The following is a 27,573-nucleotide window of genomic DNA, read 5'->3' as shown; positions in this document are numbered from 1 at the left end:
CCATTTTTCAAATGATTACAAAATAATTTAAAGAACATAAGCTAAGATATTTTTAATAAATAACATTTAATTAATTTATTTTTTATTTAATTTCCCTTTTATATTTTTCAAATAACATATATGATAAAGAAAATATTTATAAATTAAAAAAATAAAATATTTTATAATATATATAATACGGTTTCATAAAAAGGAAAGTATAGAAAAATAATTTTGATTTTTTTTGTCATCAATAAATTTGATATTAAAGTAAAGAAATAGTTTATCTTTTTTAAATTTATTGGTTATGTTTTATGTAACTTTGAAACTTCATCACTTTATTTTTGAAGTTTTCTTTTTGCAAATTGACAAGTTACATTATATTTTAGAAATAAAAAGGATAAAAACAAATAAAAAATAGTAATAATTTCCAAAAACATAAGAATTTATTTTAACTATGTTAACACCGTCAGTAAAACCTTAAACCCTAAATCAGAAACACTAAACCCTAAACGCTATACCCTAAATCCTTGGTAAACCCTAAACCCTTGGGTATATTATAAACCCTTGGATATATTGAGTAAATCTTATACCCTTGGATAAATCCTAAATCCTAAGGTAAACCATGAATCCTAAATCATAGGGTTTAATGTTTATGATTTAGGGTTTTAGTGACAGCATTAACAACGTTAAAAAAATTCTTTATTTTTGGTAATTATTATTATTATTATTATATATATATTTTTTTTTTAATTTTTTTTTCAAAAACATAATGACTTATTGTCAATTTGTTATTGACTATTAGGTAAGTGGTGAACCTAGAGGTTCCACAGATATTGCAATTTTATTCTCAAGTCACACGTGTTATAGATTCGGCTTCGGTCGTACTGGACCTACCGGTTTGATCTCTGTCCGTTTAAACGTGGAAATTTTCAACGAAGTTTTTATATCTTTACGTTATCCGTTTGGCCCAAACCAGAAACCCCTGTATTTGGATTATATACAAATAATTGAGTAACTAATTCAGTGTAATTGATTTGCCAACTCAAAAATCTATCCTATTAAAAGTGGAGAACAAATGTAAAATAACCCTTAATTTTTCTTAGTAATTACGAATCCTTGCCACTGGCTTTATTAAAAACAATTTGGCTAATCAATCTAAATATTTCATGTGAATCTCACTATAAAAGCCTATTACGTTTTTGGTCTACAATTTTTTGGGCTGCCATTTGTAATCAAAACGAAAATGCCTTTAAACGAAATGGTTTCTCGGAGTTTGATTAATAACCTAAAAACCAAAACTAATATATTACTATAGTATAGTAAATATAATAATATTTCTAAATCATACTTTCTGTATTACAGTGAATATCATGAGGTATTTAGGCTTGGTTTGTTTAAAAATTGCAAATTTGACTTCCGATTTTAAACATTTTTGTTTTGACTGTTTATTAAATTATAAATAATCATATTACTCCATATTTATATAAGACAAAAAATTACATACCATTTCATTTAAATAGTGATTTTTATTTTTTTTCCAATTTATATCACCACCAATTATTAAAACAATTAATCGGATTATATCAAATCTATTAAGAAATTGAATAATCGTTCCTTAAATCTTTGACAATCTTAATTACTTAACATAATAATCCCCTACATTTAAACTTTCACATTTAGAATAAATATCCCCACCTATCATTAAATTGATAAATCGGATAATATCAATTCAAATTTGTTAAGAAATCAAACATTCCAAAAATCTTGGACAATCTTAATTACTTAATTACTTGATAATCACGAAATTATAAGTTGAATTTATTACAATAAGTATATTCCTATTTAATCAAATCTAACTAACTACGTAATAAAAAAATAAAACATGCCAAATCTTTGAAAAATATTCTTAACATTAAGTATATTCCTTATTTACCCGACTTGCTCATCAAGATTTCTAATTAATAATTATGATTTAATTCTCATCCGTATCTCACCTATATATCTATATATACCATGAGTTGCACGTTAAAGAACCTAATTCAAGGTGCGATCAAAACCATTACAAGAAAATGATGACCAATGCAATCCTCAACCCTGTCAAAACCTTGAAGCCATATAAGACTAAATGGCGATCCCAAGTGAAATTGTTACATTCCTGGCGACAAAACACTTCATTTGGTGGAGAGACTCTTCAAATGGTTCTAACCGATGAACGTGTAAGTTTCAAAACACAATCAATCATTTCTTTTCTGTTCCTTGCTATCACCAACTTACATTATGTTGTGCTTATTTTGTAGGGTGAAAAGATTCATGCTACGTGCAAAAGGAATCACATTCAAAGTGTTCAGCGAAAACTACCACTGGGGAAATGGCGTGTTCTCACAACGTTTACCGTTTCCCAAGCATCAGGCCAATATCGGCCAACCACCCATCCATACAAGATGACGATCAGTGATGAAACTGTCATTACAAATTCTGACATAATTGAAGATGACATCTTTCTATCTCTTGCCAAATACGAAGACATCATTGATGGGACTTTAAAGACCCACTTCCTTATTGGTAATGCCTATATGTCGATCTTTCTGACTACTATATTCCAGTTTTGGTTTTGAATTTCAAATTGTATACTAACATGTTTTTTTCTTAAAGATGTCATGGGGAAAATTGTAAGTCTTGAATCAGTTCAAACCGTGCAAGTGAAAGGAGAAGACCGGAAGAAAATTCAGTTTCGTTTGGTTGACTCAAGGTACGTTTTGGTTTGAATTGTTTTCTGCTCTGATACACGTTGTTGTCTTTTACTTGCACTAATTGCTGTGTTTTTTTAGTGGTAAGGACATTGCATGTTGTTTGTGGGGAAAATATGCTGAGCAATTAGAGACTTATGTTGAACGTGAACAACCACTGATCTGTTTGATCAGATTCGCCAAAATAAGCTTCTATAGAGGTATTATTATTACCGTGTATTCATATTAGAGCTTCACTTATATTGTACATCTTTTATGTGCTCAGTTATATCTAAATGTTAATAGGTGAGGTGCAAATAACAAATGCATTTGATGCGTCCATTGTTTATCTTGATCCAACAATGGAAGAGGCATTAAAGTTCAAGGAAAAGTAAGTTTTCATCACCTAACTTTGCGATTTGGTTATATTAATATTTACTTTGACATTTGTATTGTCTACATTTATGTATAGGCTGATGGAAGACGAACTCCCTCTTTCTCTTATTGAGAAGAGAAATGGTAAGAAGGAGGTTGTTTTACAAGAAGAGGACTGGAATGGTCTTGAGATCAAGACGATCTCTGAACTCTTTGTTGCAAATCAGGTTATATTCATAATTATGAGTTTTTATTTAGAAAGTTATTTAGTCTCTGTAGACTTTTCTAAACATAACATGGTCATAACAGATTTAATCTAAAGGTGCATATATAATTGTAGGTGGAGAACTGTAAAATCATTTGTTCAATTGAAGCTATTGACACTGATTGGTCGTGGTTCTATTTTGGGCATAAAGGTTGCAAACATCGTGTTATTAAAATTGGTAAGATTGTTCCTTCAAGGTCAAACAATGATAACAAACAACTCTGGCATTGTGGGAAATGCCAAGCTAACATCACTGAAGTGGTACCTGTGTAAGAACATTTTTTTCTGATCTTAGTAGTTTATTTCATATTTCTTTATATTTCAGACCACTCTAACTTATATCCGTTTACTCTAATAGATTCAAGCTTCATTTGATTGTGAGGGATGACACAGAAACATGTAAGTTGATGCTGCTTAACACTGTTGGTATGACCATTGTTGGACATGAAGCTGTTGATCTGTGGGATGGCTCCTATGATGAGGTAAAGTTTGGTTTTTGCTCTTACATAAAATGATTACAATATGCACCAAATTTTAATTTTGTAACCTCTACACAGATTGAAGATCCAGACCTCCTACCAGAACCTATCAGAGATTTAGTTGGAAAATCTTTTTGTTTTGGCATTTCTGTAAGCTCTGACAATGTGACCAACGGGGCAGAAATATTTAAAGTTCTTGAGGTCTGGTCTGGAGATAAAATTCTTCAAGTGGAATCCCAATCCGAGCCTAACTCAATGATTGGCACATCATCTTCTACCATGTCTTCGTGTGATGTGAGTTTTTTTTTCTATATTATACATACATCGTAATATTTGTATTTATCTTATATTATAATTTTGATGAGGATTTAATTTTGTATATTAGGTGCTCATGCTGGAAGTTGCAAGCCATAATGAATCAGAAGAATGCAAAACACCTTTCACAAAACGCAAAGAGGAAGATGCTGATCTCCCAGACAAAACATCAACTTCTAAAAAGTTGTGCCGAGCCTCAATCAAAGTGGAAAAGGAGAAGGAAGAGTAACACTGCAAATTGTGTTTCTTTTATGTTGGTTTTTTCTATGTTTTAATCTTTATTTTTGCATTCTTCTATTCAGAAACAATAATTCGTTTTACTATTTATTTGTTATTTCAGCAATTTTAATAAGAGTATTGTTATTTTCTCAAATAATAGATGATTTTTAATGTTTTTCAATTTCATATGTTAAGTAAAAAAAACACAAAACCTTCGTATAACTAACCAAGTTTCACTATCAATAAAACAAAACAGTTCCCCTGTCAGTTCTAGCACTTTCTAACTATATATATAGTATGATAAAAAGACATACCTTATGTTACTTAACAATCTTATGGTACTAGATGAAACAGAAATATGTATTCCTTGGTCCTTTGTTCTTCCACCTATTTGTAAAAACGAAAACATGTTAGTTTGGTACGTAGGATCTATCACAACAGATCTTAGAATTAATAATTAATAAACTATTAGTTCATAGCTATATATCAAAGGAACACTTTTTATGGATATTTATTATTAATTTTTAGAAATAAATTTATCAATTATATAAAATTGGGATTCCAGAATATTAACTAATATATTTACTTCCTATATTTATAAGCAGGCAAAATAACAAAGGTCCTAATTCTTAGGTTATTAAAAATCACATTTAGGATTTTATCCCCAAAAACGTAAACGTTTTTGCCGACTCCTTCTTCCTCCCTATTCTTCGATTAAATCCTAAATGTTCTGAAAACACTATTAGGAAGTCTAACTATGAAGAGGAAGAAAACAGTTCACGACAATGGAGATCGAACTAATAGCAATATCACTCCAGAGACCGGCAAAGATAAGCAAACATTCAGCAATGCAAGTCAGTTTTGCACAAATTCCATCACAAACGCAGACATTCCATTGCGATCAGTATATTACAGACTGTTTGAGGGTCTTGAAAATCGGATTGTTCCATGTAATACAAATTCCATATATCAGCAAATCAGCATGCTATCACCCCAGACACCAAGAAATATACGGAGATTGCAACTTGGTGAGTGTAGCATCTAAGACGATTTGACATTTTGTATAGATTAAATTTTGCTACAGGTTCTAACATGCAACTTCTTGGTGTTAAACTCCTTTTAGGACTTGATACTTTCCGTAACCAAACGTCACATTCCCAAAACAGAGCAGCTGTTTGACGTATTTAACATGTAAGTGATAATCAGTTACCTGTTGCATTGTATGGTTAATGACGTTGCGTTGATTTGAGACATTGAAACAAAAACATGTTATTGTCTTTGGTTTAGCTCAAGTCCTGCAACCACAGATGCCTAAATCAATTGGTCTATCATTCGATCATATAAAAAAAAATAACACATGTAATGTTTCTGGCTTGGTGAATGCTTATACACTTTAAATCTAATTGATTTGTATTCTATTCCTAACATCAAATTGTTTTGTTTATATATTGATCCAGCCCGAGATTTTGGTTCAAAACAACTTTCAAGTACATCAAAGCAGCAAAATTGTTTCAGATCTCCATCATGTAAGTTTGAAATATTACCTCTGTTATTTCATTTCCACCTTGGCACTAACCCTGACTTCCATGTTATTCGTGCCTTTAGCATCTATCCAGAAAAAGAGAAAGGAGAACTCATTTCGGAAGTTGCCTGATAAGAGACAAAGAAAGAGGACATCAGCAGTTTTGAAAGACATTACCAATATTGACTTTTCTTTGGCTACTGAAAATCAAGAATCACCAACATCTACGGTTTTTCCAGATACTGAATTTGGAGGTCTGTTGTCATAATTTATATATTCCTATTTTTCATCTGATTTTCTATGATAATATTTTGATCTAAGTTGTGTTTCGTTTGTTTTTTTACAGAAAATATAGATGAGACTTGTGAACTAGAATTCGACTGTAGCTCTCTAGATACTACTGATTCAGAGTATGAATATGAAGATGTTGATCTTCCATCTTCTGAACATGATTTACTTAATACAGAAAAGTCTACAGCTGCTACAAAAGGACAAAACAAAGATGGTATTGTCTTTTTAAAATAATTATTATAAAGTGTTTCTTTTATTTATCAGTATGTGCCTAATGTTCTTGCTGATGTTGTAAATTCAGAATATACTGATGAAGGTGATCCAAAATACACATGTACACATTGTGGTGCAATGATGTGGTATGGAGAACGTTTGAACAAGCGCCGGAATGCTAAGATTCCTACATTTTCACTATGTTGTATGCAAGGCCAAGTGCAATTGCCTTTATTGAAAGAACCACCAAGTGTTCTAAAAAAGTTGATGGAAGGTGATGATTCAGAAAGCAAGCATTTCCAGAAGAATATGAGACCTTATAACATGATTTTTTCATTTACTTCACTTGGTGGGAAAGTAGAGAGATCTGTTCAAAAGGGAAAAGGACCACCCATGTTGGTTCTACAAGGAGAAAATTATCATCTAATGGGCAGTTTAACTCCTAATAATGACAGCCAAGCAAAGTTCGGACAGCTTTACATAGCTGACACAGAAAATGAAATTGAAAATAGAGCAAATTGTCTGAGGTACTTTTATACAAATATTTTTAAGCCTTACAGCTCAAGCGTTTTGTCTGTCCGTTTCCTATGTAAATGATAATTTCTAAATTCTATTGCAGCTCTGGTAAAAGGGGGTTCAATTCCAATAAGAAGGATAATCTGAGGAAAGACATTATTGAGAAATTGATGAAGATGTTGGATGAAGTGAATCCATATGTCAAAAAGTTCAGAACTGCGAGAGATCGGTTTCATATTGCACCAGAGGATTCTTTTCATATGAGGATTGTAAGTGATCGATCTAAGGATGGGAGAACATATAATACTCCGACAGCCTCAGAAGTTGCTGCGCTCATTCCAGGAGATTTCAATCTAGATATGGATAAAAGAGATATTGTTCTACAACAGAAATCAGGAAACCTACTGCGAATAAACGAGATACATGCTTCTTATCTTGCCCTTCAATATCCTCTGTTATTTAATTATGGAGAAGATGGATTCAGACTTGGTATTAAGAAAGGTGTAACAAAAGCTACAAAGAAGCAAAAGAAGCCTAATATCAGTATGCGACAGTTCTTTGCTTTTCGCCTTCATGAACGTAAGAATGAGTCTCATTCTCTGTTGCATTCGAGAAGACTATTTCAGCAGTTCTTGGTGGATGCCTATACTACTATAGAGTCTAATCGCCTACGCTATCTGAGATTTAATCAACCTACTTTGCGATCAGATACTTATGACTCTATCAAAGAGTCTGAGAATGCAGGAAAGGTTGATATGAGTGATCAAGGATCGGAGTTCGTCTTACCAGCTTCTTTCACTGGAAGTCCTAGATATATGAAGAATCTTTACTTGGATGCTATGACCGTATGTAAGCATTTTGGATTTCCAGATCTTTTCATCACTTTCACTTGTAATCCGAAATGGCCGGAGATCACAAGATATGTTAAGTCTCAAAAGCTAAAGGCTGAAGATAGATCAGACATTATTTGTAGGATCTTCAAGATGAAACTTGATTCATTGATGGATGACTTAACCAAAAAAAATCTTCTTGGAAAGACTATTGCATGTAAGTTAGGAATAAAGTTATATTTTAGCTTCCCACATCTTTATTTCGTTTGGTTGAGCCTAATAATTTTTTTCCCTAACAGCGATGTACACGGTCGAGTTCCAGAAACGTGGCTTACCACACGCACACATTCTCTTATTTATGGATCCTTCGCACAAGTTTCCTACAACCGATCACATTGACAATATCATTTCTGCGGAGATTCCTGATAAACTCGAAGAACCTGAACTTTATGAAGTTATTAAAGATATGATGATTCATGGTCCTTGTGGAGCAGCTAATATGAATTCTCCATGTATGGAGAATGGTTTGTGCTCTAAGTCGTATCCTAAACCATTTGCTAAGAAGACCACTATTAATAAAGAAGGATTTCCGGTTTATAGAAGGCGCGAACAGTCAGAGAACTTTGTCCTGAAGAATGGATACAAATGTGACAATCGGTTTGTTATTCCATATAACAAGAGACTATCTCTACGTTTCATATTAATGTGGAGTGGTGCAACCAAGCTGGATCTATCAAGTACTTATTCAAGTACATTAATAAGGGACAAGATCGTGTGACTATTGTTGTGGAACCGCCAGATCACATTGTTGCTAACGAGTTGGGCAATGAAGACATTACTGTAGAAAAGATGGAAAAGAAAAGAAACGAACTTAAGGACTTTTTCGATTGCAGGTATGGAACTAATACAGAACATTGTACCTGATTTTTAGATGTGATACATATTTACGTTTCTAATTGTCTGTTTCTCTTATGCAGATATGTGTCTTCTTGTGAATCAGCTTGGCGAATCTTCAAATTTCCTATTCATTATCGATCAACTGCTGTTGAGAAGCTTAGTTTTCATCTACCAGGAAAACAAGTGGTCACTTTTAAAGGAAAGGACAAGCTGAAAGTAGTGATCAGTCGTAAGCTCATTGAAAAGACAATGTTCTTGGCATGGTTCGAGTTGAATAAAATCGATGAGTTTGCAAGAACACTAACTTATGCCCAGATTCCTATCTACTATATCTTTGACAAAAGGTCAAAGAAGTGGAAGAAGCGGAAAAGGGGTTTCTGTTTAGGAAGAATAAATTATGCTCCTCGGATACAGGAAGCAGCTTATTTCTTGCGCATATTGTTGAACATTGCCAGAGGACCTACCAATTATGATGACATTAAGACCTACGAGGGAGTTCTCTATCCTGAATACAAAGATGTATGTTTTGCTCGTGGATTATTAGATGATGATCAGGAGTACATTGATGATCTTGTAAGGAGAAGCTATGAATGCTCTGCAAGTGATCTACGACAAGTGTTTGTTATTATGCTTATGAGTAACACTCTGTCTCTTCCAGAGGTCGTATGGGAAAACACGTGGCAGTATTTGTCTGAAGATATAGAGCATAACAGAAGGAAATATTTGAATAGACCAGGTTTGAACTTATTACTATGGACGTAATTATGTAATTTTATTACCTATGTGGAAGCCGCAAATATATTTTGATCATGTATCTTATACGTAAATTTTTTATTGGTAGGATTGGTGTTGAACGACAATGACAAAAAAAAGTATGCGCTACTAGAGATTGAGAAGTTGTTGAGGCGTAATGGTACGTCTCTACCAAGATTAACGAAGAACCCAAAACTGCCAAAGACAAGTACTCAGGATTTTAATGTCTTGATAGTAGATGAGCGCAGCTATGATCGAAAAACATTGTTAGAGACTCTTGATAGAGATGTTCCGAAAATGACAGATGAGCAAAAGGAAATTTATGATCAGATTCTTGCTGCTGTGAATCAAGGAAATGGTGGAATGTTTTTTGTTTATGGATTTGGTGGAACTGGGAAAACTTTTCTCTGGAAGTTACTTTCTGCAGCTATTAGATGCCAAGGAGATATTGTTCTAAACGTTGCATCAAGTGGCATTGCTTCTTTGTTACTACCGGGAGGTAGGACTGCTCATTCAAGATTTGGTATCCCATTAAATCCAGACATGTTTTCATCATGTACTATGCAGCCTGGAACTGATCAAGCTGATTTAGTCAAAGAATCATCACTCATTATATGGGACGAAGCGCCAATGATGGGCAAACATTGTTTTGAAGCTTTGGATAGGAGCTTATCTGATATAGTTGAGAAGCATGCGAACCGGCCGTTTGGTGGAAAAGTTATTGTCTTCGGGGGTGACTTTAGGCAAGTTCTTCCTGTTATAAATGGAGCTGGTAGGGCTGAGATCGTTTTGGCTTCTCTGAATTCGTCATATCTTTGGGAGCACTGCAAAGTTTTGAAGCTCACCAAGAACATGCGTTTGTTATCGGATGGTTTGTCACCAGAAGAGGCTGCCGATCTTAGGGATTTTTCTGATTGGATATTAAAAATTGGGGATGGTAAACTTGCGGAGCCTAATGATGGTGAAACCGAGATCGATATTCCATCAGAGTTTGTTATAACAGACTCCAAAAATTCTATAGAAGCAATCAGCAAAGCCATTTATGGTGATACTGCTTCTCTACATGAAAAGAAAGAGGCCAAGTTTTTTCAAGAGAGAGCTATCCTATGTTCGACTAATGAAGATGTCAATATGATTAATGACTACATGCTAGATATGCTGGATGGTAAATTTATTTATTCTACATTCTTATTCGTTCTTACTTAGATGTATACAATATATGTACTAATGATTGAGTTTTGCTTTCAGGTGATGAAAAGATTTACTTAAGTGTCGATAGTATAGACCCAAGAGATAAGGGTTCAGTCAACAATGAAGCACTAGGACCTGATTTTCTTAACACTATTAAGGTGTCTGGTTTGCCTAACCATAGTCTTAGACTGAAGATTGGTTGTCCTGTCATGGTTCTGCGAAATATTGAGCCTTCTGCTGGGTTAATGAACGGCACGAGACTACAGATCACTCAACTAATGGACTTTATGGTTCAAGCTAGGATAATAACTGGAGAAAAGGTTGGAAAATTAGTAGATATTCCTAGATTGTTGATAACACCATCAGATACTCGACTGCCTTTTAAGATGCGCAGGAGGCAATTGCCATTGGCAGTGGCGTTTGCTATTACAATAAACAAAAGCCAAGGGCAATCCCTATCCGAAGTTGGTATCTTTCTACCAAGACCTGTTTTTTCACACGGACAACTCTACGTGGTTGTGTCCAGGGTGACTTCTAAAAAAGGTTTGAAGATTCTAGCTGTTGACAAAGATGGTAAACCTCAAAAGAAAACTACAAATGTTGTATTCAAAGAGGTTTTTGCTAATCTGTTTGACAAGGTAAATATTTTTATTTACTTATAATCTTTCTATTTTGAGCTAAACATACACAGATAAGTTATTTTTTTTTTACTTATTTTTGCCAATGCAGGTTTAAGATGCAGGTTTAAGATGTCTACAAACAAGACAGGCGTAGTTTCTGTATTTGCTATTCATTGTCAAAACTAAGCCCTTTTTCTTCTTATTGTCTGGTTTTTTTTAGCTCAAAGAATGAGTTTTATTTGTACTATTATTTTAAACGTTGTTATTCTTATTAAGTAAGTTGGTCATAACACAATCATCCAAACAACATGCAATTTATCAAGCGGTGAGATCAAGTTAAAAGAAAACAAATAACTATAACTGTTGACAAATCACAAGAACAATACTATATTTCCTACATTAATTTAATCTTATGATCATTCTAAAACTCAATGTGTCTAATAGCTTAACTTCAGCAACAATTTACTAACCTTTTGGTTTTTGACCCGCTCTGTTGTCAGCTTCATTGTGCACTTTGAGAATCAAAAAACTGAATTCTATTACCTGCATACGATATATTATGTTCAAGTAAATAAAAAAATCTCAATGAAGACGTTTATTTTACTAATATCAATCATCTTATTATCTTTACAAGTTTCTATAAAACATTCAAGCAATCTAAACAATCTCTAAGTACTTTACAACTCACAGGTATTTTGAGTATGAATAATAATGAACTTATCTTTTTTTCTTTCATGTCGGCTTCCCCTTTGGTGTTTACGGATCTGCTCTTCTCTCGATCTCGATCACAATTAAAACTCAACTCTTATCACGAAACATCACCACAGCCGCATCCGACATTTCTTCAATTGATGTATTGAATGTTCACTTTTGCTTCGTCTATGTCTCGATTTCGTACTCAAACAAGAAAACTATAAACATGAGACACAAAAGGCAATTCGTTAATCTCAAACAGAGTATAACGAATTGATCTTTAAAAAACGTATACAGAGAAATTGGTACCTTGATACTGTCGATTAATCCATTCATTACATCTTCTAATTCAAAATCCCATGGAAACCGTCTGAGATTCTCCAGTTGAACTCGCCGAATATCTCCCTCTGTTTGGCTTCTCTTTCGATGTGATAGTTTTTTTTTGGGTCGTCTAACTGGTTTTTTTCCTGCGTAAAGTTGTTAGATATCTAATTGGGCTTTTGTTATTAAACTTTTTCTCTTAAATGTTTATCATCAGCAATTTAAAAACCCATTTAATAATAATATATATTGCTTTAACTATATATTATCTTAGTTAGGTTCTAAATATGTACATATTTTTTTTTAAAAATGGGACTTCGATTTTACTGATATACATAAATTCTGTCAAACTATATTTGATCTATAACTAAATAATGTTAATAACCAAATATGTACTTATGCATTTATAAATATTAAAACATAATATTTTACCTCATGCAAGTGAATGAGTATAAAAATTTATCAAATATTTTTTTATTGACTATAAAATTAACAAACTACCACAGACAAACTATATGATTAACAAAAATCTGTTTCAATCATTTAGATATAAATAACTAATGTAATTCATCATTTACTTTTTTTTATATCACCATATAATATAAGATATTTAATATCACAATTACATAATCTATAATAAATACAATAACAATTCAAACCGAAAACGAACACCCGCGCGGGAGCGCGGGTCAAGGTCTAATATTTCTTAAAAGAAAAGCTAGACTACAATCAAGAAATCATAATACAAAATTGGTCATCGGTTCGGATCTTTAACGCTTGTAAGAAAATTAACATCAAATAAAGCTTTTTCTGAAAGTGAATCCTCGCATTGGTTAATCATTTATTAACATGATCATTCTAATTAGGTCTGGACATTTCGGATATTGGTTCGGTTTGGTTCGGTTCGGTTTGGTTTGGGTAATTTGGGTTTCGGATAGTTCTAGTAGGGGGCTAGAGGATTCATTCACTACTTGACCTATTTTTGGTTCGGTTCGTTTCAGATTGTAAAACTAGGAACCGAGAAATACCTAAAAAATATTTGGTTCTCATTTGGTTCCGGTTCGGGTTCGGATAGTTTGGTAATTCAGATAAAATATCGGTTATTTAGGGTAAAATATCGGTTATTTAGGGTAAAATATCGGTTATTTAGGGTAAAATATCAAATAATTAGAATGATTTAGATAAGAATTTTGGATATTTCAGATTATTTTGGATATTTCGGATAAAACTATCCGGATAGTTTCAGATACTTTTGGGTAGTTCGGATACTTTATAATAATTTAGTTATCCTTAACTATTTTTGGATACTTTTAACAGATCTTTAAATTAAAAATATATATTTAGTCATATTATATGTATACATAACTAATATTTTTATATATTCGGGTATCCATTCGGTTTTCGGTTTAGTTCCGGTTCGGTTATTTTGGATATAAAAATATAGGAACCGTTCGGATATTTGAGGGTTCTGGTCCGGTTTCGGTTTCGGATATTTCGGTTCGGTTCTTCGGTTCCGGTTTCTTTTGCTAAGGCCTAATTCTAATCGTATAATGACGTTGTTACCATGTCTTTACTCTACGGTATATTAATAAAACCATTAAAAATCTAAATTAATCCATCATCATTGGGCCAATAATGTTGTCGTTCTTAATTCTATTTTTGAAATATTTTTGGTTCACTTATAACTCACAAATGCAGACTATCAGAATCTATATATACTTTGTTTCAAAAAAAAAATACTTTGTTTAGCTCCTCTTCAGACCAGTGCCGGTCCGGAATATTCTCAGACCGGAAGCAACTAGTAAAACAAGGCCGATTATGTGCATAAACATTAAATGATGCACTTTTAATAAGAGAAGATAAATATTGTGTTTAAGCCATGAATCAGTGGAGTAGTGAAACCATTACCTGCCTCGCCACTGTAGCATTTGACCAATAGCCTGCCTAACGACTTCCGCTCAGGCCGCTTCTGCTTCAGACCAAACAAGTGTAATCACAGTGGACGGCCATATTTCGCCAGATGTTCTCTATGTCTATTTCTTTAATAGATTGAATGAAAATACTTAATCATGTTTTTTTGTCAATCTTGTTTTAAGTTTTTACTACAAAATTTTAAGAGGTGTGTGTTTTTTTTTTTTTTTTTGACAGCAAAAAAAAAAAAAACACACCTCTTAATAGAAATTAATAAATTGGAAGCAAAAATTAATTTTGAAATGAGGAGCATCTCCAACAGATCTTCAAACCATCAAACTTTGAGATTTTTGGTCTTGTAACAAATTCTCAAACCTTCAATTTGAGGTCATTGTTCAAACCTCAAAACATTATTTAATTTTCAGTTAAGTTTTTATAATTATGTATCTTACATATAATTCTACTAATATTAATTTTAGTACTACTTTTTATTTTATAATTATATTTTCACTTAAATATTTAAATATACCTTTACTATATATATTTTATTAGTACATATAACCATATAATATGTTAAAATAAAAAATTGAAATTATTAATTTGAAATAATATCATGTAAAATAGATGTTTTATGCATGTGTAACTGAACCATTTTGTGACTCTTTTTTCTATTTGATATATTTTCTTTAAAAAAATTAAGGATTTGTTTTTTGGTGAAACTAAAGTTATAAATATTATGTTTTAATGTTTAGCGTGTATTTATTATTTACTATCAAATTTTAATGCTTATAATCAATTATTATTAAAGGTGAAGACTAAATATAATATAAAAAAATATTTAAAGATATTTTTGAAGTTTTTTGGAGTAATCCAATTTTAAAATCATCATTTTGAATATCATCCACCCTTAAAATAAAGTTTTTTTTGTTGGAGATAGAAGCAAATATATTACAAAAGGATAACTCTTTTTTTTTGAACTAACAAAAGGATAACTCATAAATCAAAGAAAGGGTCAATTAAGGAGTAATATTTAATTGTTTAATTTTCAAGAAACCCACTAAACTTGTAACTACCAACTAACATGCATACATCATACATGCATATATATATGCTCACTTCATTGATCCTATCTTCTGCTGTCCAATGAGTTTATGTTTTCATGGAATTTATTATTCTTTATCCTCACAATAATTAATATAAGTATCCAAAGGCCGAATACAAGAAAACAAAAAGCATGGCTAAATATATGGACAAAACTTAGGTTCACCGGTGAACCTTTAAATTCACCCCACCCTTTAGGACCATTCAAAGAGATACATAAATTATTAATTAAAAAATATTAAATTAAATAAAAAATAGTTACAAAAAATAAAAACGCTAATTTTAATGACGTTAACGCTTCCAGCGAAACCCTAAACCCTAAATCTTAAATTCTAAATTCTATACCCTAAATTCTAAACTCAAATTCAAACCCCTAAACCCAAACCCTATATCCTAAACCCTAATCCTAGACCCTAAATCCAAATTATATACTTTAAACCCAAAAAATAGACTATAAACCGAAATCCTATACTCTAAACCCAAGTCTTAGACCCTAAACTCAAACCGTTAACTTTAACCAAACCCTATAGCATCTAAGTTTGGGGTTTGGGTTTAGGGTTTACCGTTTGGGTTTTCGGTCTAGGATTAGGGTTTAGTTATAAGTTTTAGGTTTAGGATTTACGGTTTGGGTTTAGGATTTACCGTTTGGACTTATGGTTAAGGTGGGTTTAGGGTATATAATTTGGGTTTAAGATTTACGGTTTAGGTTTAAGGTCTACGACTTGGGTTTAGGGTATAGAGTTTAGGTTTATAGTCTAGTTTTTGGGTTTAGGGTCTAGGATTAGGGTTTAGGGTATAGGGTTTGGGTTTAGAGGTTTGGATTTGGGTTTAGAATTTAGGGTATAGGGTTTAGAAATTAAGATTTAGGATTTAGGGTTTAGCTGGAAGCGTTAGCATCGTTAAAATTAGCATTTTTATTTTTTATAGCTTTTTATTTAATTTAATATTTTTTAATTAATAATGTATGTGTCAGAAGTGAATTTAAAGGTTTCTGTCCGATATCATAGAGTGAATTGGTTCAATATACGAAAAGAAGTCGGATATTAAAAAACTACCCTAAACAGTATAATGATAGACCAAACAGTGCAGCAAGGAGAAGCAAATATGACCAATGTTACCCCCACGCTAGTTTACTTCCATTTTTTGGTAGGGATAGGTTTCAGCTATGTGTCGATAAAAGATATTATGTAGATTTCATTTATTATTTGTTAGATATATGTGATTTGTCGAGATTGTGTAATTGGAGTTATTCTCGGGTTTACCTTTGATGTATAAGATTTCATTATTTCAAATTCGATATCTTTTAAAAAAAGAAATAAAATATTATCAAATTATATTATGTTTTTAAAATAAAAAAGTTAAAAAAAATAGTGGTTCCAGAAATTTAAAAACAAAAATATTTTTAACGTCGTCAGCAAAACACGAAACCCTAAATCATAATCTCTAAACCCTAAATTCTAAACTCTAAACTCTTGGATAAATCCTAAACTCTTGGATAAATCCTAAACTCATTGGATAAATCCTAAACTCTAAATAAAAAACACTAAACCCTAAATCCTAAACCCTAAATCCTTGAATGTTTTAGTGTTTAATGATTTTGATTTAAAGTTTAGGATTTATCCAAAGGTTTGGGTTTACCCAAGAGTTTAAAGTTTAGGGATTAGGATTTAGAGTTTAGTGTTTTGCTGACGACGTTAAAAGTATTTTTTTTTATAATTACTACTATTTTTTTTTACCTTTTAATTTTAAAAACATAATATAATTTGACAATATTTTGTTTTTTTTTTAAAAGATATCAAATATAAAATAACATAATCCTATTAGTTGGTGGAATTAGAAATTCATCATAGAGGTAAACCCAAGAATAAATCGTCTAGTTGTACGTGTACCAGGTTTTGGATAAACTCCAGCCGCTAAGTTTATGACTTAAATGGTGACAGTTAATACCAAATTCACGGTATAGGTCGAGCTCATATTGTCCACTTATGTATTTTTGCAGTTGCCACACAGCTTAACCTTTGTATAACTTCTTGTACCACTTCATGTAATACTTCGGGATTAGCACAGGAAACACTACAAACGTTTGATACATCATTTGGTATGTATCATAACATGTTCTAGCAACTTCTGAAACTAGTCAACAATACATATTGGAGCCTGATCTACCACTTTCTTAGTGTCAATTTTTATGTTTACATTAACCGTATTTACCATTAACTTCAAGAAAGTAAATAAATTTTTATTCCTATAAGGTTAATTAATCCGGATTTAAAGTCTACATTTGATGAGAAGTTTTAGAGGGTGGGGTTTAGAATTTTAATAAATAAATACTAAAAATGAAAATATTTTTTTAAAAATAGTTTCTAAAATAATTTTCGAATTTCAAAAATAAAATTTGAAACAAAATAAAAAAAATTCAAAAAAAATTATAAAAATTTCGAATTTGAAACACATAATTCAAAAATTGTAAAGAAAATTATGATTTTCATTTTTTATTATTTATTTAGTTATATATATATATATATTTATTTATAAAGCAAATGTATAAAAGTCTTTTGATTCTTTACTGAAGAAAATATTTTGAAAATGTCCATGACCATAAATAATGGTACAACTAACATGGAATTTGAAATTTTCCCAAACATCTTCAATCTCACTGTGATGACTGAGTTTAGAATCCAATCACATATATATCAAACATCTGACAATCTCAAAAGACCTAACATCTTCACAACCGACGAGTCACAAACGTGAGACCCCTCCTATGGACCGGTGGGTCTGTCATTCACAAACCCGTCAATGTGCCCCACTAAGGGCCACGTTTCACCTGCATTTGCTTCGTGGATTTTTGGAATATCATATTCCGGTCCGACTAGTTGAAATGTAGCGGTTGCAGGAGTTTACGGACATGTGTACTTGCGGTTTCTAGCGTTAATAAGCGATTCGTACGATTGGTATAGCAGTTAAAAATTGCTGCGTTTGCGCAATATTTGTGACTGGATAATTATGAGATATTGTAGCGATTTAATAATAAATTAACACATTATTATTAATAAAATATAGTAATTATTAAAATAAAATTAATAATAAAATTATATTATTTGTTATTTTTGTAGTTTAAACGAAAGTTATAATGTCAATAAGATTTTTTTTTGAAGATTCATATTAGAACTTTTAAAATAATATTTTCCGTTTATGTATATACATATAAATATATATATTAATGTTTAAGAAATTATAATGAATAATATTGGTTTAAAGTTCTTATAATTATGTTATTGTTAGTGAATTTAAACTAAAACTAAAATGTATATATTCTATATTTATAATATTTTAATTTAAATTTTAAATTCAAAAAAAAAGTTTAGAATTTTTTATATATTTATTTTTCCACTCGTAACCGCAAAATCTAACAGGAACCCGTTTTTGATTTTGTAACAATTCGTGTGATTGTTTTAAAATGTCTGACAACTGCTATCAACCAACCGCAAAAATCGTGCTGAGAGACAGAGTAACAAAAGTCCATGCTCTTTATACAAGTTTATAATAAACTAAGCTTTAAATTTTTATATTAAGAATTCATTTAAATTAATGCAATCGATGAGGTTTGCTTGTTACGTCAGAAGAACTTTGACCCGTAATCCATACAACAAAAGTCATGCGGATAATGTTACAAAGTCAATATTATAGGACTGAGATCTGCACAATCAGAAGTTGGATTATTTAAACTTTTTTTATGTTACAAGATGGTATGATTTGCGCATTTATAGCTTGTTTTTATTATCTATATGTTCTTATTGTTATAAACCATTTAGTGATCGACCCATTTATCATCCCGTGTAGTAAGACGGGCCAAGTCCATTCGCAGGATCATAGTGGCGCCTATCTACTCTTGTGTTTATCTACATTATAGTTGGTGTTTATCTTACGTATTGCTAGTCATTATCTAGTTAAGGATAAGTACGATCTCATGTCGATCCAGTACTTAGACCGTCATTACCATATGTATATAAAGACCAGTTGGTCGACCTAATAATACACACAAGTTCCCCTCTTCATTCACAACACGTTATCAGCACGACCTTGTCTCTAAACCCTTCCAAAAATCCACCACCCATAAATCAGAAACCAAACGATCTCTTGCTATTTTCCGTCGACTCCTAAAGCTCTTCCAGTCGCCTCCTTTTCTCTCTGTCAGCAACCAGCAGCAGCTCTCTCTCCTCACAGACCGTTCAACTCATCACAAAAGGTTCAGGTATCTTCAGAAAACTCAAAACAAAACCAAAAAGGATTTAAACCCTCAGCCGCATACATACAGCTACATCTAGCCGTATGTCTTTGCAGAATAAAATCTAAAACCCTAATCTATTTTCAAAGCTTAAATCTCGTCTTATTTCACCCTGTTTAAGCTTGTTTGATTTTTTTTAATCTTCCTGATGTGAGTTAATTGCTAGAACCTTTTAGGTTGACAATTACACCAATTTTTTTACATATCCGACTGTTGCATCAACTTAATCTGATTGTTTGCTTGCATTAGAAACTTGTTCTTGAATGTTTAAAGTCTTTCTCTGATATGTTGAAATCGACTAGAACCTGTCTCAAATTTGAAAGATTTTTTTTTAATATTTTTAAGATAAATCCGATTTTTCTTATAGATAAATCTGAAATTTTTAAAGATAAATCCGACTGAAAATAATATATTATATATTTTAATTCGATTTTCCTAATTTTTTTTTATAAAAAAACCTTATATCTTTATCTTAAATAAAAAAAAAGAGAAAAGGATTTTCAGCATTTATCAGAAAAATATCGATTTATTTTTTTCCTAATCCTACTAGGAATAGGAATTGCTAGTATTTATCTGAAAATAAATAAATTTCGGATTATTACTGATATACAAGCATTATCAAATCATTATATTTAATCTGATAAATATCGAAAACAAATAAAAGTAAGAAATGATTGCATTTTTTTTGAAAATGTATACTAATCTGATTTCATGCATGGATTTAAATTTATCTCGATTTTGTATAGGTTTAACTTTACCTTCCTGTATATCACATGAAATCATCTGATTAGGATAGATCATTCACACTGATTAGTTTACTTTCATGTCGAAAATTGATAAAACTGATCAGATTTCATGCAATGGATTTAACTTTATCCTAGATGTATAGGTTTAACTTTACCTTCCTGCATATACATGAAATCGTTTGGATCATTGAAAAAAAAATATTGTTATTTACTTGCATTGCTTGTACCCGACTGAAAGAGTATGTGAATGATCCGATTATTTTCTTACTAATGGGGATAAACTACAAATATTTTTCAGATGTCAAAGATTGCGAATCTTGATTTCAGTGCTTTGAAAAGCAATGGTGACAACTACCTGGAATGGGCGCTTGATGCAAAGATCATGCTGCGATCAAAAGATCTTGGTGACACAATCACCGAAGACAACAATTCCAGTGACAAAGACAAGTATAGAGCTATCTACATGATACGCCACCATCTCCAAGAGAACTTGAAAACTCAGTACATGACCATGGAAAATCCATATGACCTTTGGATCGCTTTACAGCGAAGATATGACCACCAGAAAACGGTGTTGCTTCCAAAGGCTCAATATGATTGGAAACACATAAGGTTCTTGGACTACAAATCAGTAGACGAGTACAACTCAGTCCTGTTCAGAATTGTGTCCTTGTTAAGGTTATGTGGTGAAAAAGTAACCGAGGAAGAGATGCTTAATAAAACTCTCTCCACGTTTCCTCAAACCAACATGGTATTGCAACAGCAGTACAGAGAGAGGAATTTCGCCACATATACTGAGTTGATAGAATGTCTCTTGTTGGCTGAAGCTAACAACGAACTGTTATTGAAAAACAGTGAGATGAGACCTCCTGGTACAGCTCCATTACCCGACATCTCTAAGCTGGCTATAGAGCCAAAGAAAGAGAGTAACCTTGTCCAACACAATGACCATCCCGGTCCAAACCGTGGAAGAAGTCAAGGACGAGGTCGTGGTTCTTTTAAAGCACACGGGCGAGGACGTGGTCGCGGTACCACACCCGGCTTTAGCCGTGGTCGTGGCCGAGGCCGTAGTGTGTCTTTTAAACCACAGATCAAAGCTGATCGATGCCACAGATGTGGTATGGGTAATCATTGGGCAAAGAATTGCCGAACTCCTAAGCATTTGTGTGAGCTATACATGGAGAGCTTAAAAAGAAACCCGGAAGCTAACATGGTTCGAGACCCGGGATATGATGATGATGATGATGATGACTTGGAAGACGTCCAGGATCACCAGCACGAGTCAGACAAAGTTGATCACATGGAGTTTGAAACTTCAGACATACTGAAATAAGGAATTAAAATTCCATATCGTTTTTTTTATTGTTTTCCCCTGGATTTGGTGTTCTTTAAGATTGTTTATCAGTGTTTGGCTTTGGATTTAACTTTATCCTTATGAATGAATAATTTTTTTTTTCATTTCTCATATGCCTAAGAATTAGATCATTAAAGATACCATCTCTGAAAATTTTATTATTGTTCATTAACTTTATGATTATTGTTTTTGAAGAATGAAAAGTGGAATGGATACAATCGTGGTGGACAGTGGCACCAGCCACACCATTTTGAGAGACAAACGATTTTTCATACATCTCACACATAAGGTAGCTAACATCACCACTATAGCTGGCACGGCTAGCTTAATTGAAGGCTATGGCCACGCCAATATCTTATTGCCAAAAGGTACACATCTTGAGATTGAAGATGCTTTGTACTCACCTAGCTCAAACAGAAGTCTATTGAGCTTTAAAGACATAAGACTGAATGGTTTCCACATCGAAACAATGGGTGAAGGAAGTAAAGAATTCCTACAGATTTATAAAATCACCCAAGGCAATAAGAAAGTCTTTGAGACTATACCTGCGTGTGGGACTGGTCTTTATTATGCCCAGACCAGTCTTGTTGAGGCTAATGCCGTCTTGAATAAAGAATTCAAAGAAGAGTTCACTCTTTGGCACAATCGGCTGGGACACCCCGGTTCGAACATGATGCGAAAACTCATATCAAATTCAAATGGTCACAGTTTGAAAACAAAAAGAGTTATCCCTAAGAATATCACATGTGAAGCATGCTCACAAGGGAAACTAATTACTAAGCCATCACGTACCAAAGTGAATAAGGAAGTGACAAATTTCCTAGAAAGAATACAAGTTGATATTTGTGGACCAATACACCCACCCTGTGGGACATTTAGATATTTTATGGTCCTGATTGACGCATCCACAAGATGGTCACATGTTTGTCTCCTATCAACTCGTAATCTAGCACTTGCAAGATTGCTGGCTCAGATAATAAGACTGAGAGCACATTTTCCAGATTTTCCATTAAAGACTATACGTCTAGACAATGCAAGTGAATTCACTTCCCAAGCTTTTAATGACTATTGTATGTCCATGGGGGTAAGTGTGGAGCATTCTGTAGCACATGTCCATACTCAGAATGGCCTGGCTGAATCCTTTATAAAACGGATCCAGCTGATTGCCCGGCCACTCTTAATGAATACCAAACTCCCAGTATCAGCTTGGGGACATGCAGTACTACATGCAGCTGAGCTAATTCGCATCAGGCCATCTAGTGAGCACAAATACTCGCCATCCCAACTACTAACGGGTCATGAGCCAGATATATCCCATCTAAGAGTTTTTGGATGTGCCGTCCAAGTGCCTATAGCACCACCACAGAGAACAAAGATGGGACCTCAGAGGAGGATGGGAGTATATGTTGGATACGATTCCCCTTCTATTATTAAGTACCTAGAGCCAACAACAGGTGATTTGTTTAAGGCCAGGTTCGCGGATTGTCATTTTGATGAATCCCAGTATCCAGCATTAGGGGGAGATTATGGTAAGCTGGTACAGGATATAAAATGGAATCAAACATCCTTAACATGGCAGGATCCTCGGACTAGAGATTGTGATCTAGAAGTCCGGAAGATTATACATCTTCAAGAGCTAGCTAACAGATTGCCAGATTCCTTTGCTGACCCAAATAGAGTAACCAAGTCATACATACCAGCTGCAAATGCACCAATAAGACTTGATGTCCGTGATGGACATAATCAGGCTGCTACTACGTCTAAACCACAATTGAAACGTGGTAGACCAGTAGGTTCCAAAGACAAAGAAGTTCGGAAAAGAAAGAGTGCAAAGAAATCCGACAAAGTGGAAACTCTAGACATGGAAAAGGAAACTCATGTACCACCAAAAGATACTTGGGACGCTAAGAATCAAGGTAATGAAGTTCCTGACAATAATGAGATCTCAATAAATTATGTCATGTCTGGAAGGAAATGGAACAGAAAACATGTCGACATGAATGATATATTTGCTTATAATGTAGCAGTCGAATTGATGGATAATAAGGATCTAGAACCCACATCTATACTAGAATGTATGCAATGACCAGATTGGTTGAAATGGAAAGAAGCCATTAATGTGGAGTTAGAATCACTGAAAAAGAGATGAGTGTTTGGACAGATCATCCGGATACCTCACAACATAAAACCAGTGGGATACAAATGAGTTTTTGTGAGAAAAAGAAATGAGAAAGGAGGAGAAGTTGTGAGATATAAAGCACGACTTGTTGCACAAGGATTCTCACAAAGACCAGAAATAGATTATGAGGAAACTTATTCCCCTGTGGTGGATGCTACGACCTTAAGATTTCTAATAAGTCTGGCTGTAAGAGAAGGTCTTGATATGCGGTCAATGGATGTTGTAACTGCCTACTTATATGGTCCACTGGATAATGAGATATACATGAAAATTCCAGATGGTATTGAATTGAAAAACAAAGAGAGTTCTCGAGAACAACATTGTATCAGATTGAACAAGTCTCTTTATGGATTAAAGCAATTAGGTCGAATGTGGTACAATAGACTGTCCGAATATCTCCTGAAAGAAGGATACAAAAACGACCAGATCTGCCCATGCATATTCATAAAGAAGTTCAATAAAGGTTTTGTAATCATTGCAGTATATGTAGATGATTTAAATATCCTAGGAACCTCTGGAGAAATTTCCCAAACTGTTGAATATCTCAAGAAAGAATTCGAGATGAAAGATCTTGGAAAAACAAAGTTTTGTTTGGGATTGCAACTTGAGTATATGAAAGATGGAATTCTTGTGCATCAAAAGGCATATACAGAAAAAGTACTCAAAAGATTTAATATGGACCAGTCTCACCCATTGACTAGCCCCATGGTCGTGAGAAGTCTTGGTCCGGACACTGACCCATTTGGTCCGAAGAAGAAAAATGAGGAAGTCCTTGGTCCCGAAGTGCCTTATCTCAGTGCCATAGGAGCTCTGATGTATTTAGCTGGCCACACACGACCAGACATCAGCTTTGCTGTGAACTTACTTTCTAGGTTCAGCTCCTGTCCGACCCAAAGGCACTGGAACGGGATTAAACATATACTTCGTTACCTACAAGGAACGAAAGACTTGGGTCTTATGTTTACTGACAAATCTAAGGAAGATTTAGTTGGTTTTGCTGATGCAGGTTATCTCTCTGATCCACATTATGCTAGATCTCAGACTGGTTATGTTTTTACACACGGTGGGACAGCTATATCCTGGCGGTCCATGAAGCAGACCATGGCAGCCACATCCTCTAACCACGCAGAAATATTAGCCATGCATGAAGCCAGCCGTGAGAGTGTATGGATGAGATCCATGACACAGCATATTCGTACCACTTGTGGTATGATCAAAGGAAAGGATCCACCGACCATCCTATACGAGGATAACACAGCATGCATCGCACAGCTTAAGGATGGATACATTAAAGGAGATAGGACGAAACATATTCTTCCTAAGTTCTTCTTTACACACGAGCTTCAGAAGGCAGGAGAGGTCCAAGTATTGCAAGTCCGTTCGAGTGAGAATTCAGCCGACCTCTTCACCAAGTCACTACCAACCTCAACGTTCAAGAAGCTCATATGGAAGATAGGCATGCGTCGACTGAAGGATCTTCGGTGATGCATTCATCAGGGGGAGTTCATGTGTTGTACTCTTTTTCCTGTCTTGTTTTCCCTTTTACCACATTGGGTTTTGGGTTTGTCAAGAGAGGTTTTAATGAGGCAACATCCAAAGCATGAATGAACCTTGACCGGATGTGTCGATCAAGGGGGAGTGTTATAAAGCATTTAGTGATCGACCCATTTATCAGCCCGTGTAGCAAGACGGGCCAAGCCCATCCGCAGGATCATACTGGCGCCTATCTACTCTTGTGTTTATCTACATTATAGTTGGTGTTTATCTTACGTATTGCTAGTCATTATCTAGTTAAGGATAAGTACGATCTCATGTCGATCCAGTACTTAGACCGTCATTACCATATGTGTATAAAGACCAGTTGGTCGACCTAATAATACACACAAGTTCTCCTCTTCATTCACAACACTTATGTTATAATTTTTTTTAATTCAAGTGGGCTGGGGTGGTTCCTAATGTGTAATGTTTTGCACAATGAGCTACTAATTTTTAATGATTAAACCTCAAGTCCAACTTTTGTTTTTTTGTCAACATTTTCCATTGATTGGAAAAGTCCAATAGGCATTACATGGTGAAACTTATATATTACATACAAATTCTAACCCATTAACAATTTTATAGCCCAATAACCGACTGGATTACAGAAGATCGATTAGTCACCAACGCGGTTCACCGTTTTCTTCTATGATGACACACGTCGAAATTGATTGCTTCAGGGGATAGGAGATTCTGACACGACGCTACCTGCTTTTTTCTGATGAACAGTAGTCGTCGCCGGAAAGTTGGAAGTTTCACCGGATCCTCTTTCACCCTTAACCGACATTTTCGTTTAAACCCCTTGAATCTTCAGATTATAGAATTGAGATTATTCGAGTTGATTCACAAAAGGAGTCTTTGTCGGACCGTTAACGTAAACGCCGACTCTGCTAAAACCCTTTTGAACCAGTCGAATTTAATCCATCATCAACATAATCCTCACCATTTGGAAAGCTTCACCATAACAGTCAGGCAAAGACTAATTTCCTAGGGAAGGAGACGAAGCATATCCTACGACAAAGAGATTTTAACTTAACAGGATATAATAGAAGCTGACGAAAGATAATTCAAAGACAAAAGCTCATTTACAGACATAGCTTTAAACTTTATTATTCAATTGATTCTAGGAAAATAAATAAGAAGATGAAGATTTGCCCAGAAATCAATTGAAACAACACAACAAAAATCGCCAAAGCGAAAGAGAAATCGCCTAACGCGAAAGAGAAATCGTCTAACGCGAAAGAGAAATCGATTTATGAACGAAAATATAAACATCGAAAAACAAAATCTCTCTCCATCTTCATATTTGTGAAAGATAGAAATGTGTGAACAAATATGAAGGAGGTAGAGAGAAAAATCTCTCTCTAGAAGAAAGAGAGAGAACCCATCTTTGCATAGAAATTCTATCCACTTTTGAATATTGAAACAAAAAGTCACATGTGATTTTATGCACATATGAGAGTGGATTTACTCTTTTACCGGTGTGAGCAGCCATCGTCTTCTCTATCTCTTCTTTCAGTTTTGCTTCTTCTCTCCTTCTCTTCCCCTCCGACATGTTCGATGTCTATGGAAGGTCAATCGTCGATGAGGTAACCAGATCCGGTGGCGTGTATCTGTTCTGAAGCATACGCGAGGTGGATTCGGCGGAGGTGGGGAACGTAGTTGTAACATCCGTCTCCTCCTCTCTCGAGAACGACGTGCTACTAACCAAAAAAATACCAAATTAAACCGATTTATAAAACCAAATAAAATATCAAATCTTTTAATCAAATAATTTCCAAATAAAAAGAGTTTATAATTTAAAATCAAATACATTAAATCGAAAAGTTAATTAAAACCGAAATAAAATACAATGATCCCAAGACACCAAACTGTCCATATATCCACGACAAGCTCACCTGCAATGGGAAGAAAGAGGGATGAGCAACAGGGGAGTCACCCAGTGATGTATGGGATGCTAAACCGCAAACCACTGATTCAGTACATAGCACTACGACTATGTAGGCATAGCTCTAGCATGAAACAAACACGGTGTATAATACACCACGGTGTATAATACACCACATAAAACATCAAATGCGCTATGCGTCGCTAGTACAAGAGTCCATCTTTGTACCCCGCAACCACCTATGCGCCGCTAGTACAAACGTCTTTGTACCCCGAAATCCTCATACAATGCGCCGCTAGCATAGACGTCCATATGCCCCGCAATCTCCATAAAATGTGTCGCTAACACAAACGTCTATGTGT

General features: G+C 33.8%; 2 protein-coding genes and 1 pseudogene across 2 annotated transcripts; all 3 read left to right on the top strand.

The window, feature by feature from the left end:
* The first annotated feature begins 234 nt into the window (after positions 1 to 234).
* Positions 235 to 14,325, top strand: LOC106421995 (annotated as a pseudogene).
* LOC111203249 lies at positions 2,424 to 4,371 on the top strand. Its single transcript, XM_022696786.2, has 9 exons — positions 2,424 to 2,544; positions 2,635 to 2,731; positions 2,811 to 2,929; positions 3,015 to 3,099; positions 3,181 to 3,310; positions 3,424 to 3,617; positions 3,707 to 3,830; positions 3,906 to 4,121; positions 4,213 to 4,371. The coding sequence occupies exons 1-9, from the start codon at positions 2,424 to 2,426 to the stop codon at positions 4,369 to 4,371; spliced, it is 1,245 nt and encodes a 414-aa protein (XP_022552507.2).
* Positions 14,326 to 20,552: 6,227 nt separating the features above from the next.
* LOC106421994 lies at positions 20,553 to 21,587 on the top strand. The gene has a single exon (XM_048764048.1). The coding sequence runs from the start codon at positions 20,553 to 20,555 to the stop codon at positions 21,585 to 21,587; it is 1,035 nt and encodes a 344-aa protein (XP_048620005.1).
* The last annotated feature ends 5,986 nt before the right edge of the window (positions 21,588 to 27,573 follow it).

This window comes from Brassica napus, chromosome C7 (assembly GCF_020379485.1).
Source record: "Brassica napus cultivar Da-Ae chromosome C7, Da-Ae, whole genome shotgun sequence".
Lineage (NCBI taxonomy): Eukaryota > Viridiplantae > Streptophyta > Magnoliopsida > Brassicales > Brassicaceae > Brassica > Brassica napus.
This window is presented reverse-complemented; position numbering and strand designations above follow the sequence as displayed.

What these genes read in the sequence shown, in the direction of transcription:
- LOC111203249 (XM_022696786.2), top strand. Translation starts at nt 2,424, where the DNA reads ATGACGATCAGTGATGAAACTGTCATTACAAATTCTGACATAATTGAA. An exon ending in AAAGACCCACTTCCTTATTG is followed by an intron (nt 2,545 to 2,634) that starts GTAATGCCTATA and finishes TTTTTCTTAAAG; the next exon opens with ATGTCATGGGGAAAATTGTA. An exon ending in CTACCATGTCTTCGTGTGAT is followed by an intron (nt 4,122 to 4,212) that starts GTGAGTTTTTTT and finishes TTTGTATATTAG; the next exon opens with GTGCTCATGCTGGAAGTTGC.
- LOC106421994 (XM_048764048.1), top strand. Translation starts at nt 20,553, where the DNA reads ATGTCAAAGATTGCGAATCTTGATTTCAGTGCTTTGAAAAGCAATGGT.